Raw genomic sequence first — 14,760 nt, forward strand, 5'->3', positions numbered from 1 at the left:
TTTATCTGATTTGAATACTTCTACATCGTTAAACTTGAAAACGGCAGATATCAACCATTAAAATTATTGATTTTGAATCCTTTCGATCACTAGGTAAATGATATCGAAAATCGCAAAAATTATTTTCTAGAGACTTCAAATACCCTAATCAAGTCTAACGGACGCGATCGTCGATTTGGATGTCCCATCATCGAAAAACGGCTCAGGAGCACGGAGGGCTCCGTGCTCCTGAGAGCACAGCAGCCCTACTATAATATTAATTTTCAACCATGTGTCATTATTTTACGCTCACTTGATGATAAGAGAACAATATCCGAAAAAGTATGAAATTTTTCTAGATACTTCAAGTGGTATAGATTATATCAACGGTTCCGATCAATCGATTGAGCCCATCATCGAAAACAAATGGGTGGACACGGAGCCCGTTTGCTACCGATAGTATTCTACTCAACTCTATATATATATATATATATATATATAGGATCCGGCTGGAATACTATCGATAGGCACCAAAGTTTTCCACCTCTAAATTTAACTCTTTGATTATTTTTACCCGTTAGATTATACTATTCAACGAACCACTTACTCAACTCTAGGGCCCACACACACACAATATATATATAATATATATATAGGATCCGACTGGAATACTATCGATAGCATCAGAGTTTCCACCTCTAGATTTAACTCTTTGATTATTTTTACCCATTAGATATACTATTCAACGAACTACTTACTCAACTCTAGGGCCCACATCATCCTTAACCACACATTTCTCAATCCAATGGCTAAAAAATTAATATCACCAAATAGCTTGGTGCTATTAATAGTAATTCCAACCTAGTTTTATATATATATATATATATATATATATATATATATATAGAGTTGAACTGGGCTAACTATTAGTAGAAATCCCATTGTTGCTACCAGTTTTTAGCCTTTGGATCAACTCTTTTCATTATTTCTAACCATTGGATTAAATACTATAACCCAGTGGGGACCACTCAACCCTAGGGGGACCACTCAACTCTAACCGACTAATATCATCCTGACCTTACAATTTTTCATCTAAGGGTTAAAAACTTGATAGCAAAAAGAGCATTTTACTATTAATAGTATCCAGCCAATTCTATATATATATATATATATATATAATAGCAGGCTGCTGTGGCTCTTAGGAGCACGGAGCCCTCTGTGCTCCTGGCCGTTTTCGATGATTGGACTCTCAAATCGACGATCGCTCCATTAGACTTGATCTAGCGTATTTGAAGTTTCTAGAAAATAATTTTGCATTTTTCGATATCATTTACCTAGCAATCGAAAAGATTCAAATCAATCATTTTAACGGCGAAAATAAAAATCCTATAAAAACGTGTGATATAGACTAAAATTTCGATCATAAATATTGATCTTGTTGTAGACAGTATTAAGAATTTTGTATCAAAATTTATCTGATTTGAATACTTCTACATCGTTAAACTTGAAAACGGCAGATATCAACCATTAAAATTATTGATTTTGAATCCTTTCGATCACTAGGTAAATGATTCGAAAAATCGCAAAAATTATTTTCTAGAGACTTCAAATACCCTAGATCAAGTCTAACGGAGCCGATCGTCGATTTGGATGTCCCATCATCGAAAACGGTCAGGAGCACGGGGCTCCGTGCTCCTGAGAGCACAGCACCCTACTATATATAATAATATATATTATATATAATTGAGCTCCTATGCTTTTAAAAGTACCAAGTTATTGGTACTGTAGGTTTTTAGCCATTGGATTAAGAAAATATCGTTAGGATGATGTGGCTCCTAGGTTGAGTGAGTGGTTGGTTGAATAGTATAATCTAATGGTTGAAAATGATCCGAAAGTAATAAATGATTTAACAGTAAAAAACTTACAAGCACCAAGTGCTTGGTGCTTTTACAAGCACCATAGCTGACTCTATATATATATATATATATATATATATATATATATATATATATATATATATATATATATATATAGTGTAAGGCTGCTATGCTATCGGAAGCACGGAGCCTTCCGTGCTTCCAGCTCGTTTTCGATGTAGCGACTTTCGAATCGTCGATCGCTCCGTTAAACTTGATCTAAGAATATTTGGAGTACCTAGAAAATAAATTTATTATTTTTCGATATCATTTGCCTAGTGATCGAATGGACTCAAAATCAACAAATTTCAATGGCCGTATTGAGCCATTTGCAAGTTTAAACGCTGTAGAAATAATACAAATCACGTGAAATTTTGATAGAAAATTCTTTATACTATATAAAACAAGATCAATATCTTTGATTTAAAATTTAATGTCATATATTACATTTTGTAAATTTTTATTTTCAACCGTGATTTTGAGCCCCTTCGTCACTAGGCAAATGATATCGAAAATACATAAAATTTATTTTCTATGTACTTCAAATACTTTAGATCAATTAACGGAGCCGATCGACAATTCGAAAGCCGTAACATTGAAAACGAGCTGGAAGCACGGAAGCTCCATGCTTCCGATAGCAAGTAGCCTCTCTTCTCCTCTCCTCTATATATATATATATATATAAACTAGGCTACTATGCTATTAATACACCAAGTCGTTGGTGCTACCAAGTTTTTAGCCATTGGATTAAGAGATTGTGTTAGGATGATGTGGGCCCCCTAGGGTTGAGTGGGTGTTGGTTGAATAGATGATCTAACGGTGAAAATGACCAAATGATAGATTTAACGGCGGAAAACTTAGTAGCACCAAGTGCTTCGTGCTATTAAAGCATAGTAGCCGGACTCTATATATATATATATATATATATAAATATATATATAGAGTAGAGCTAGAATACTTGTAAAAGTATCACCCAAGTGATACTTGTGTGTTTTTTAACCCTTGATGAGAATGTGAGGTTGAGATGATGGTGGTAGGTGGTAGTAGGTGGTAGGGAATAGTGTTTGATCCAAGGACTATTAGTAATCAAAAAGTAGATCTAATGGCTAAAAACACACAAAGTATCACTTGGGTGATACTTGTAAAAGTATTCTAGCCCTACTCTATAATATATATAATATATATATATATATACGTGACTACTATGTTCTTTTGAGTATAGAGCCATTTCCGGTCCTCTAGGGTTTAGTAGGTGATTGGTTGAATAGCATAATATAACAGATAGAAAAGATCAAAGAGATAGATCTAACGATTAAAAACTTATAAATATAAAGCAGTCTATACTCATAAAACTATAATAGCCAGACTCATATATAGGTTGGAGTTACTATACTCTTACGAGCATAGAGCCCTCTGTACTCGTAAGTGTTTATATATATATATATATATATATATATCAGATAAAGGTTAGAAACCAAGGAAAATTACAAACTTAGGTGAAGACAAGCTATCAGCAGCCCAAGTGCACCCACTAGTTCCCAAATTTTAAATTTTAGGGCCTGAGAGGGCAATAAAAATCAAGATAAATGGAGCTTACTAGGAACCCTATTTTGTGAGGCTAGAAAATTCAAGATGAAACAACTTATTTGATTTAGAGCCTGTTTGGCCGCACTTCTTTAACTTATTTTACAAGAATTAGATCTTACTGAACCATTGATTCTACAGGATTCAAGAACCACATAATCAACATATGAAGCAAAATTTGGACTTCGCAAACGATTACACGTACGCCTAATCGATATTTCAAAGGGAATCTCTTCGTTCATGCAAAATTTTCTGTACTGGACGAAAAATGATAGTTGTGCATAGATATATAGGTCCTACGACACTCAATTTAATGCATGCAATAATATATTGATGTATATATATTGACTTATATATATAATGCATAGCAACGTATCAGCGAATATAAAGGATATATACCATTCAAAGGAGTACTATTTGAATCACTTATCTTTTTGGAAAATATTGTGTGGGGCTTGAATGTAGACGATTATAGATTTTCCGTGTTTAGCTTTTCTTTCTCGCCGATTTGGAATTATCCAAAATGGGTGCCCGCTACCGGGCTGTTTGGTTGCATGCATTTCTAATTGCATTGCAGTTGAAAATGCATACATCTATTAAATCTTTGTTTAGTTTGGTATAGTTAGGCCCAAGTGCTGCAGTTGCATCTGTACGAGAAGGCCCAACTACAGTAATTGGTACTGCAGCCAAATTGGCTATAGTACCAACTGCAGCAGTTGGGCCGGAGTCAGCGATCACCCATTAAAAAAATAAAACAAAATGTGATTTTTTTCATACGCTTCTTTTTTTTATTTTTTTTTCAAAAATACCTATTCATGAAATTTGATAGGATTTAATAATGTCTATTAGGGTCAATAAATTTTTTTCATATGTTTCTTTTTTTTTCAGTCGGTTAGTTTAATAATATCTTAATTTTTATTTTGACCAAATTTATAATATATTTGTATTTAAAATTTATTAAATTCATACATAATTTTATAATATATAAATTATACATAGATATAAAAGTCTTAATTAATAATTAAAACATGATTAAGTTATGCTCAGAAGAGATAATCTCACATTTCTATTTAAAAATTGACAAAATTTATAAATATAAATTTCAACTGCAGACTACCAAACGGAAGAAATGTCACTGCAGCAGTTGTAACTTTATAAAACCAAACAGACTAGGTAAGCAGTTGTAACTTTATAAAACCAAACAGACTAGGTATAGTTATAGAGTACTAAAGTTAGAAAGCGTGAAACTACAGAGATGGTATTTGAAGTTTACCCTAAATTAAATTAGAATAAATTAATAAATGCACAAGTAATCCCCAAACTTTTAGACAAGTTTTATTTTGGCCCTCCAACTTTCAAGTTCAACATTAGTTCTCTTGATTTTTGGCCCTCCAAATTAATATTTTTTGCACTTAAATTTCACTTAAAGTACTGTTTTTAGTCAACTTTTAAATTAAAACATTTAATACTCCCAAATTTTCAAAAATGCATGTTCGACAAAAAAAAAGGGCTCCATTAATTCTTTAAATAAATTCAAAGAGCTGAACAAAGCCAATATAAAAGTAAAATTTAACAAAGAGTTATTGACCTGCAGTGCAAATTAGGAAAAAAAAAAAAATAGTCCCAACGTTGTATACAATACCAAAATATTAATGTTCCTCAATTGTTCAATCTTTTTGAGTAAATCAATTGTTTCACATGATATTATCACATTTTCTCCCATTAAGTTCAAGCTTATATTCCGAGCGTATCAACAAGTCATCAGTTCAGATGCGATAAAAAGTATTGAATTCAAAATATTATAATATTATTCTTTAGTAACCTGAGCTTCTAAAGTATTTCACGTCCAGATCTCCCAAATTCTCATTCAAGATTATCATACAAATCAGATGCAGCATCACCATTCCTCGATTGTTCTTTTGTCACAAAATCATATAATTCAGATCGTTTAACTTACGTCATTTTAAAAACCGACTAATGCTCACAAATCACGCAAAAAAATCAGATGGGTCTGATTTTTTTTTTTTTTTTTACTTTAAATTTTTCCTAATACCATCAACTGTATCACACAACCAATTATGTCTCTATCATGCCAGATAATAATATCATGACTACCCAATCAATCAAGCACCAAAAAGAAAAATAAAAAAAAGGAAAAGGAAAAGAAAAAGTGTAGACATATATGCCACACTGGAATGTTAGGAAGCTTCCTCTTAAATGGAGAGAGACCCCAAGTAGTAACAACAACAACAACAACAACAACATATATGAATGCGACATACAAAATAGGCCATGGGCAAATATGTGGACATTCAATGCACTACTAAAGTTTTGCATGAATTTGAACATATTATATTATTATATATGACATATTTGGAGATATAACCGTAGACATAGTCCGTGGGGATTCGTACTATTCCTTTTTCGTAGTCCCATTCGTTGATGTTTGCGGCTATAAATGGAAAAATTAAGTTGATTAGATTAGATGAGATGAGATGAGATGTTAGACACCGCACAATGAGAGTGGTTGCTGCTAAGTTTGACACGCAAGCCGCAGATATAGAATCTGGGCGTTTCGATAACAGTCACTTTCGCCGCAGCTTTCTACGTTTACGCAGCGAAGATAAGAGCATTCTATAGATAAAAATATCTTTACGGCATAATAGCGAGTTTTACATACATATATATATAAAAGTATTTATTATTTTTTGTAGTAGCAGAAATATGCAGCCGAGATTAAGATGTTCTACATATATAAAAAATATCTACAATTTTTTTGTAGTAGCAGAAGTATGCAGCAGAGATAAAATTTGAAGGCACGAGTTCTACATATAAAAATATCTATTGTTTTTTATAGTAGCAAAATTATGCAGCAGAGATGAGAGCACTCTACATATAAAAATATTTACTGATTTTTGTAGTAGCAGAAATATGCAGCAGAGATAAAATTTAAAAGCTCGAAATGCCATACAGCAATAGTGAGTTCTACATATAAAAATATTTATTGTTTTTTATAGTAGCAAAATTATGCTGTAGAGATGAGAGCGCTCTACAAATAAAAATATTTACTGATTTTTGTAGTAGCAGAAGTATGCAGCAGAGATAAAATTCGTCATTTATGTACAAATCTTAAGACAATACAAAAGGTGGATTTAACGGAGTCGTCATAGAGATTGTCCATATATAATTTTTGTTCCTGATTGATCTATTTAGCACTTTATCAATCAACACTGTACCATTATACTACATAGAAAGGGCAAATTTTTATTTTCAGAAACAAGTACTTTGTAGCAGAAAATGGAAATAATATCAGAAAACTGTAAGTAGAAGCAGTAATTTATTATTTCCACTATTACTGAAGTTATTAAAAAAAAAAAGGACACCCTGTTAAATAAATTCTAATATAATGCATGAGATATATTTTCGCTTAATAACACTGTATCCTACAATAGAATCAATTAATCAGATCTCAAAAATGTTTTTTGTGTTACTTGTTCTACTGTTTGAAAATCAAAGAATTTTCTCGACTTCACATCATGAACATCAAGTTCCTGAACTCACCAAAAGCAAATGTTTAATTTGATTCAAGTACTCGTGCTTGTAAATATCTAGCTTATGTGGTTAGGATAAGCTTCAAAGGAACAGTGTAGCACAGCTTATTGTCATCTCAAATATTTTGTAATTTGTTTGTATTCTTACTAATGCTGTTCCTTGATGTCGCTGTTTCAATCCTCTCAGAATCAAGGGAAGGAAAATGATGTGCATATTAACCTAAAATAATTAAATTAAGGGGGTATATGATTACATATAGTTATAACTATATGTAAATTTAAATTCAGTAGTTTATCTGATGCATTTGTATCCAACTGCAGTATTTAGAATTGCATGAGAAGGTCCAACTGTAGCAATTAAAATTATGCGTAAATTGACCGCAATTCAACTACAACAGTTAGAGATCGAGTTTTACTTTAAACAAGCTAAACTTACAAACCTAATCACTTTTAAATAGAAATTGTTTTTTTTCTACATTAGAGGTAATCTCATCACCACATATATAAAATGAAAGAAAAAAAAGTACAGTGCACTTTTGAGTTGTATGTTTTAACGTACGTAACTGATCTAAATTACGACTCATTTTGATCTTAATCTTTAAACATTTTGAATTTGCTATCTAACCTTATAACTCATTTGAATTGAATAATCCAATAATTTTTAACTTCATAATTTGAATGCATCATTTATTTTTGTAGACTTAATTAGCATAATTTACTTGATTTATACAACTATAATTCTATTTAATCTAGAGTTTATACCGAAAGAGCTATCAAATGGCTCGCTTCAGATAGATCGGAAAAATTGGATTTAAAACCAAGCTTTTAAAAGATTGTGTGGTTGAGTTAAGCCTAGGCAAAGTTCAGCTAAAGTACTATATACATTTTTACCTTGTTTTTAATGCATGCAAACAATTGTAAATGTAACGTTGTACCTTGTTGAGACCATACATAAAATGGTCCTAAACTCTCCCATACAGCAAGAACATGTAAGTTTTGTACAGCATTAATGACTACACACTAAAGTGTAGCTCTAGAGGCTTTCTATATGGAGTACTGGACCATGCTAACATTGGACTTTAGGGCACATGGGCCTCCCCCAAGAGAGATGTTTCAATCCTTGTTGTAATGTTAACATCATCTGTTGTTAACTTTAAAAAACTTCTGTGTGGACAAGAAAAGTTTGAGTACTCCTATACTCAGATGAGGAAAAAAAATGTGCCAATGCCTTTTATAGGAGTAACCACAAATTGGGGAAATATAAAAGGGCATTGGAAGGATCCAGAAGAATATGCTTGGACAACATATAGTGGGTTTTCCTGGACAAGAGCACATGATATTGCCCTGTATGTTCAGATGGTGACTTGCAGTAATGATTGAATTGAATAGGTGAAGACAGAGGGATAACCTTAGCAACTATGCTGGCCCCTCTAGGAGATATGAAATAGAGTATTGCTACAGGTTCCCAGAGTGTTGCACTTATAGATTATTGATGAGTTGATAATTCATGACGCGGAGCGTGTTAAGACTAATCCTGAACTATTTCTTGCTAGATCGATATTTTGAATAAGATTGTATAAGAGCCAATTCTAAGCTCCCTCTGTTTTAAGAGATTTTGAGTTTAATTTCTGCATCTGTTGTTTTACGGCATGCGTTTATGATAATTGTTCCGTTATTATCTCTCCAGTCAGTGCACGTGGCATAATGATCCAAAGCTGTTAGAACAATATTACTCAATCATAAGGTCCTATAGGGTTGTAGTTCGAAACTTCATTATATTTCAATAAATGTTTTCTTCCAAGACATGAGTCAAGCTTTAATGATTTTTTTTTTTTTTTTGAGAGAAACTTTAATGAATTTATTTACAAGCTTTTCCCACACACACACAAAAAAAAAACAACAACAGAAAGGATTTTTCTCATTTCCTACATAAAATGTCCAAGTTTCTCCCCTTCCAAAAACTAGAGATCTGCTAAAAGGAAAGAAAACTTCATTGTAGGCATTAACTTTTGGGTCTTCCTCAGAAAAAAGATAACTTCAATAATATCTACAAGAGTATACATAAATACAACAATCTGGAAAACACATCAAATGCACTCACACTTGAGAGACAAAAATCAGCCTTTAAGAATTGCACCTATCACCCCACTCACCCTCAAATGCAGAACAGGATACTTAATCGTCATTTCCGCACTTTGGCGAGTTGTTTATAATTACACCACATGCCAGGTTGAATTTGAAGTTCATGTGAATGAATGAAATGAATTGTATTCTTCTAACCTTCGGAAAATAAAATCTTGAAAAGTTGCAGATTGGATTATGTCTGTTGTGATGACTCCGAGTCTCCACGTGTATCAACTTTTAGGTGACTCACTTGAACAATTCTGCAAAATAAGACCAATGTCGGTAAATCTTTTTTGCCCATTCTCTCACTAATATCGGCTTCAATGGAAGAGATCTATTTTTAATTTAACAATATTTATTGAAGTTTCTAAGTTAGACTTATAAGTTACAATATTATTAGCATCAGTAAGGGAATTCATTCTCAGCAGATTCCAATTCAAAAGCATCAAGATATACTTTTAAAATCTGTCAGACATAGAATTGAAATCCTGCAATAACTCCGATAGAAGGTTCAGAAACATCTGCAATTTTGCATGAAAAATAACATTTCGAGATATCTACTACTGCTCTAACTCATTTTTAGGCATGCAAATGATAACAAAAGGCGCAAGAGTCTATAGAGTGGTTTTAACATAATGTCATGTCGTTTGTTCTTGGACTCTTCAATTCCCTGATTAAACCATGCTTAATATTACAGTTTTATCAACAGCATACGACTTTACCCTGTAAGAAAGAATCATCGGCAAGAATGTAAGACATCATAATCAATCGACAGAACATTGGCAATTCATCCTCCTAAAAAGGATATTTTGATTACGTACTAGGCACAAGGCTTAATTGTACTAGTATGTTCTCATAATTGTAAATTTGTTAATCTGGAAAAACAAAACTTACCTTATGATTGTTGCATATGACCATCTCCATGAGCTGATGTCGTGCTCGCTCTTTCTTCATCAGCCCTTGCAACTTCAATATCTCCATCTTCAGAACTGTAGCTCTCACTTAAGTCTAGAGATTCTGTATCTTTAGTGTGTTGAATAACAGGAAAAGCGAATGGATCTGATGCATCTAGTCCATGTCTTTCCTTCGCCTGTAAATTATTCTCGATTTCGGTGTAATCCAAGCCCCGCAATATGTTTGGAACGGACAAATTGCTGTCAAATTCGTGCCTAACACCTATTTCCAAGTCTATTTTCTCCTTCAGGCCACCCAAACTAATTCCGTGATATGGAGCAATAGTAACGGATCCAACTTCTGATGCCTCCTCGGTCACCCATGATCGAAATTTATTCAATGAAGGGGGCATTTTCGAGAAAAAGACTTGTTTGAAGTTACTTAATATACCCTTGTTATATGGATTTTCCTTTTTATCGTAGCGGTATCGGAAGTTCTCATAAGTTGTCTGCACCAAAAAAGCATCAGCTCTTTTCGGTAGCCGCAAAGAATAGGAAGAAAGAAAACTATAACAATAACTCAAAACTTTAAGAATCACATAAACTTAAAAAGAAAAGTTTCATCACATTAATTCAAGGTCACCATGAAAGAATTATTCGCATATGATGCCCCTCATATACTTCTAGAATGAATATACTAAATACAGCATTTTAGGAGAAATATGTGCAAGTTTTTGTGGACATTATTAAGTATTTACCTGATTCGAGCTGATTAGGTATGTATGGAATGCCGTGAGACCACCGACAAACCATACTGCAATGAAAGTGTACACTATTAGCACTAGGGACAAAACCTCGCCCGTCATGGACTTCCACAATGAATTGTTGTAGTTTTTTCTCTCCTCGATAATATTTAGCCAGGAAAGGGTGAAGACATATATGCAAAGGAAGGTCGACGATGATATAAATAAGTAAAAGAACCGGTAGTTGCGCTGCATCAATTTTAGGAAGTTTTGTTAGTTCCAAGAAATATTATGTGAAAATGTACAATATAAAAATGTACGGATCGTAACTGAGGTCTAGTGCATTTTGAAACAGATACCTGAACTCTAAAAATATCAATTTTACTACCTAACCTTACAAAATATAGGATCTAAGTATCTCAGCAACAGAACTTTATGCTGTTCTTTACTTCTTTTGAAGGAATATTCTGTAAACAAATGGACTATGCTATCACGTCACAAAATATTCAATAAATTTTGATGAACTTGAGAAACTTTCTGAAATCAAAGGTTATAAAACGTTAGGTAGTGTAATCCAAATTTTCATAGTTCGGATAGCTATTTCAAAATGCGCTGCAGTTCAGATAAGCCATAGGTTTTCAGCAATTTATAATTCAGATAACTTACCAATCCAATGCACTGACCAACCCATGGGCAGTGGTGATCGAACTTCTGGACACAGTTATTGCAGATTGAACAGTGAGAAGCCCGAGGTGGCCGATACAGCATACATGTATCGCAGTATTTCACCTTTACAGTGTAGCCATTTACAACAACATCCTTTGTGCGCGGCAGCCGTAAGTGCGGGCTTGTTGCATTGATCCACTCCATCGAAGGAGTGTTGACATCGAATGCCTCATCAGGCGGGCGCGAATTTCTCGGTAGTATACCAGGATCTCTACTAGACGTCAAAAAGAGAAAAGCCAAATCCTATACCACCCATCAACAATGTAAGTAAATGTCTCACTTAGGAGCCAGCTAGAGCGTCTACATATATGTTGTTTGAGTAGATCTTTTCGAAGAAGCACTATAAACTCTTTTATTAAGTATCTCCACTACAGCTTCTAGCAGTAGTGAATCAAATTGGAGCTTTTGCTTTTAGGGTCCAGCTCAGCTTTCTTGCCACGGCAAAAGTTTGGAGCTTTCTGCTTACTAGAGTACAGATGCATAAGCTACTCGAGAAATAGGGCGAAGCCTAGTTAATGAACGAAGAAAATTATTTATCACTTACCGATATCATGATAACGATTGTCACGATTAACACTGGAAGGCCAAGTATATGTTTGTGATCACTATTTGAGGCATTACTGTGTGAACTTTCATGGCTATGGAGCTTTGTAATCACTTGACAACAAAAGGCGACTGATGGACCTGCTATTAGAATTGTAGACAGAAAGAGAGAAGCCACATCTGGACCAAATATCAGTCTCCCACCGCAGAAGAATTTCTGAGAAGAAGAAGCAGCAGAAAGCATAAGAGTGTGGGAATACTTGTATCAATTAAATTGCACACATATGTTATGTAGATGGACATAAGAAACAATGTAGAAGATGATCAAAGAAATTATTTTTTTTCCAAATAATACCTTATGCTCAATATGAAAAGGACAGGAAAAAAAAAACTTCATGAGTACTATGTTTAAACTCATACTCTTATTAAAAGTAAATTCCATGTATCCATGCCAATGCAAACTATTTTTTAATGCCAATGCAAACTAAACACGAAAGGGAAAGTTCGTGCCCAGTAATCTATTATAAATGAGAAAAGGCATTATCTTTGTGAGCCATACAAATATCAAAATTACAAAAGTATGAATTTTAAATTCTCATCCAAATCCCTCTGCTATAAATCAGTATGAAATCATCAACAATGACTTCTCAAATGCGCTCGCAAACTTTTATACTTGGTGATTGGATTTTCATAGTCATTCACCATCGATTTATTCTTGGGTACAGGCATCTTAGCAATAAAATAGTACAAACCAAGCTGGAGAATGGTAAATGTTATTGAGACAATAAAAAATAACTATGTTATCAATTAAATCTGCATATTACCCTTTGACATCAATGAAAAGAAGTAAATTTTGATCCATGATTAGCTCAAACAGATCTTCGTTGTGTGATATCTATTACCCAAATAATCGACCTAATAGGAAACGGTCCAGGATTTGTCTTAACACACCCCTACTCACGTGCATGATGATATTAGATAAATCAGAATGATCGAGTATTAAACTCAACACACCCCCACTCACATGCATGATGGATATTAAGTAAATCATACCACGTGCACCGACAAAAATAGATAACATAAAATGGAAGATGAGGGAACCGAACTCAAGACCTTTTGGACCAGAAGGGGCTTATCACTACTTTAATACCATGTTAACCCAAAACATCAATATGATAGGAAACGGCTCAGGATTAGTCCTAACGAAATCCATGATGGGATTTAAATTCAATTATTATAGCTCATGCAACATCACTTGATCCTTGATTTCTGAAACTATGTTACGATTAGATACCTGTTTGTTGATCCTGTAAATTTTCTTAAAACATAAAATAATGCATAAATGATTAAAAAAAAAAGAAGAATAAACAAAACACATTAATCAGATAGAGAATAAAACTACCTCACCAGATCTAATTCAAAACATATCTGAATTTCAAACCCAATAAAGTTTTCGAATAAAAACCCAAAAAGAAAAAGAAAAATCAAATTTGTTCCACACATTCCAAGCCCTATCATAAAGATCAACAACCACATCCAAATTTAGCAATAAAACACACAAAATTAGGCTCAAATTTCTCACGTTGCTTCCTTTCCAAACTTGATACAGCCTCTTGCGATTCGGGGCCGCGGGTGTCGCCATTTACCCTTCTCCTCCCCCAAAATTACGATCAAAACGCAAAGAAAAATCGGGAAAAAAAAATTAAACAAAAGCAAAAACCCAAATCGAATTTGGGGATATGGGTTTCCAAAATCAAATCACGACACACATTTGGGCCTTTGGGAAGAGCGATGAGAGAGAAAGAGAGAAAGAGAGAGACAGAGAAAGAAAAAAGATTCTGAAATCAAGGGGGTCTCTCTCTATCTCCCCCCCTCTTTCTCTGTTTCTTTTTTTTTTTTTTCCTCCTCTTTATTTTGGATCTGAAACACCTATTTCTCTCTCATCCCTGGGTGTTTCTCTCTCTCTCTCTCTCTCTCTCTCTCTAATATTTTCTCTCTCTAGCGGAAGCGGGTGTAATGAGAGAAGAGAAGGGGTTCTCAATTTTCCCGCGGCGTTTTCGCGGGAAGGTAACGACTCCAACGTGTGAAAGGCAAAAGAAAAGGGAAAACTTCAAATACCACCCTGTAGTTTCATACTTTTTCATTTTAGTATCCCGTGGTTTAAAGTGTATCAATTTAGTACCCTGTGGTTTCGTACTTTCTCAGTTTAGTACCCTGTGATTTAAAGTGCATCAATTTATTACTATATTTTATTTTTCTCCTTTCGTCGGGTTCTTTGTTAATATTTCGTTAAATTATATAAGAAAAACTTCTGATACCCTACTTAGATTTTTTGAATGTTTACTTCAGTACCATTTAGTTTTAACTTTATCACTGATTTTTTTTCCTCCGTTAATATTTCGTTAAATTATATACAAAAAATTTCAGATATTATATCTAAGTTTATTAAATATTTATTTTAGTACCCTTTAATTTTAACTTTGACACTGATTTAATGAAAAAAATTAGCGAAATGAATAATAAAAAGAGAAAAATGAAACCGCAGAGTACTAACCTGATATACTTTAAACCGCAGGGTATTAAAATGAGAAAGTGCGAAAAAACAAGGGCTAACTTGATATCCTTTAAACTATAGTGTACTAAAATGAGATAGTGTGAAACCACAGCGGGGTATTTGAAGTTTACCCAAAAGAAAAAGTAA

At 33.5% G+C, this 14,760-nt stretch overlaps 1 protein-coding gene across 1 annotated transcript; it reads right to left on the reverse strand.

Moving 5' to 3' along the window:
• On the reverse strand, nucleotides 9,001–14,040 carry LOC109708531 (probable protein S-acyltransferase 4). The gene is made up of 6 exons (XM_020230321.1): nucleotides 13,642–14,040; nucleotides 12,061–12,276; nucleotides 11,457–11,759; nucleotides 10,806–11,039; nucleotides 10,049–10,556; nucleotides 9,001–9,414 (listed from the first exon to the last, which is right to left on the reverse strand). Exons 1-5 carry the CDS (start codon nucleotides 13,699–13,701, stop codon nucleotides 10,050–10,052), a joined length of 1,320 nt encoding a protein of 439 aa, XP_020085910.1. The 5' UTR covers nucleotides 13,702–14,040; the 3' UTR covers nucleotides 9,001–9,414; nucleotide 10,049.

This window comes from Ananas comosus, linkage group 4, assembly GCF_001540865.1.
Source record: "Ananas comosus cultivar F153 linkage group 4, ASM154086v1, whole genome shotgun sequence".
Lineage (NCBI taxonomy): Eukaryota > Viridiplantae > Streptophyta > Magnoliopsida > Poales > Bromeliaceae > Ananas > Ananas comosus.

Bases quoted from the DNA above. Each gene is read 5' to 3' on its own strand.
- LOC109708531 (XM_020230321.1), bottom strand. From the start codon at position 13,701: ATGGCGACACCCGCGGCCCCGAATCGCAAGAGGCTGTATCAAGTTTGG. The intron at 12,277-13,641 runs GTGAGAAATTTG...TCTTCTTCTCAG, and splicing joins AAGTTTGGAAAGGAAGCAAC to AAATTCTTCTGCGGTGGGAG. The intron at 11,760-12,060 runs GTAAGTGATAAA...TGGGTGGTATAG, and splicing joins CAATCGTTATCATGATATCG to GATTTGGCTTTTCTCTTTTT.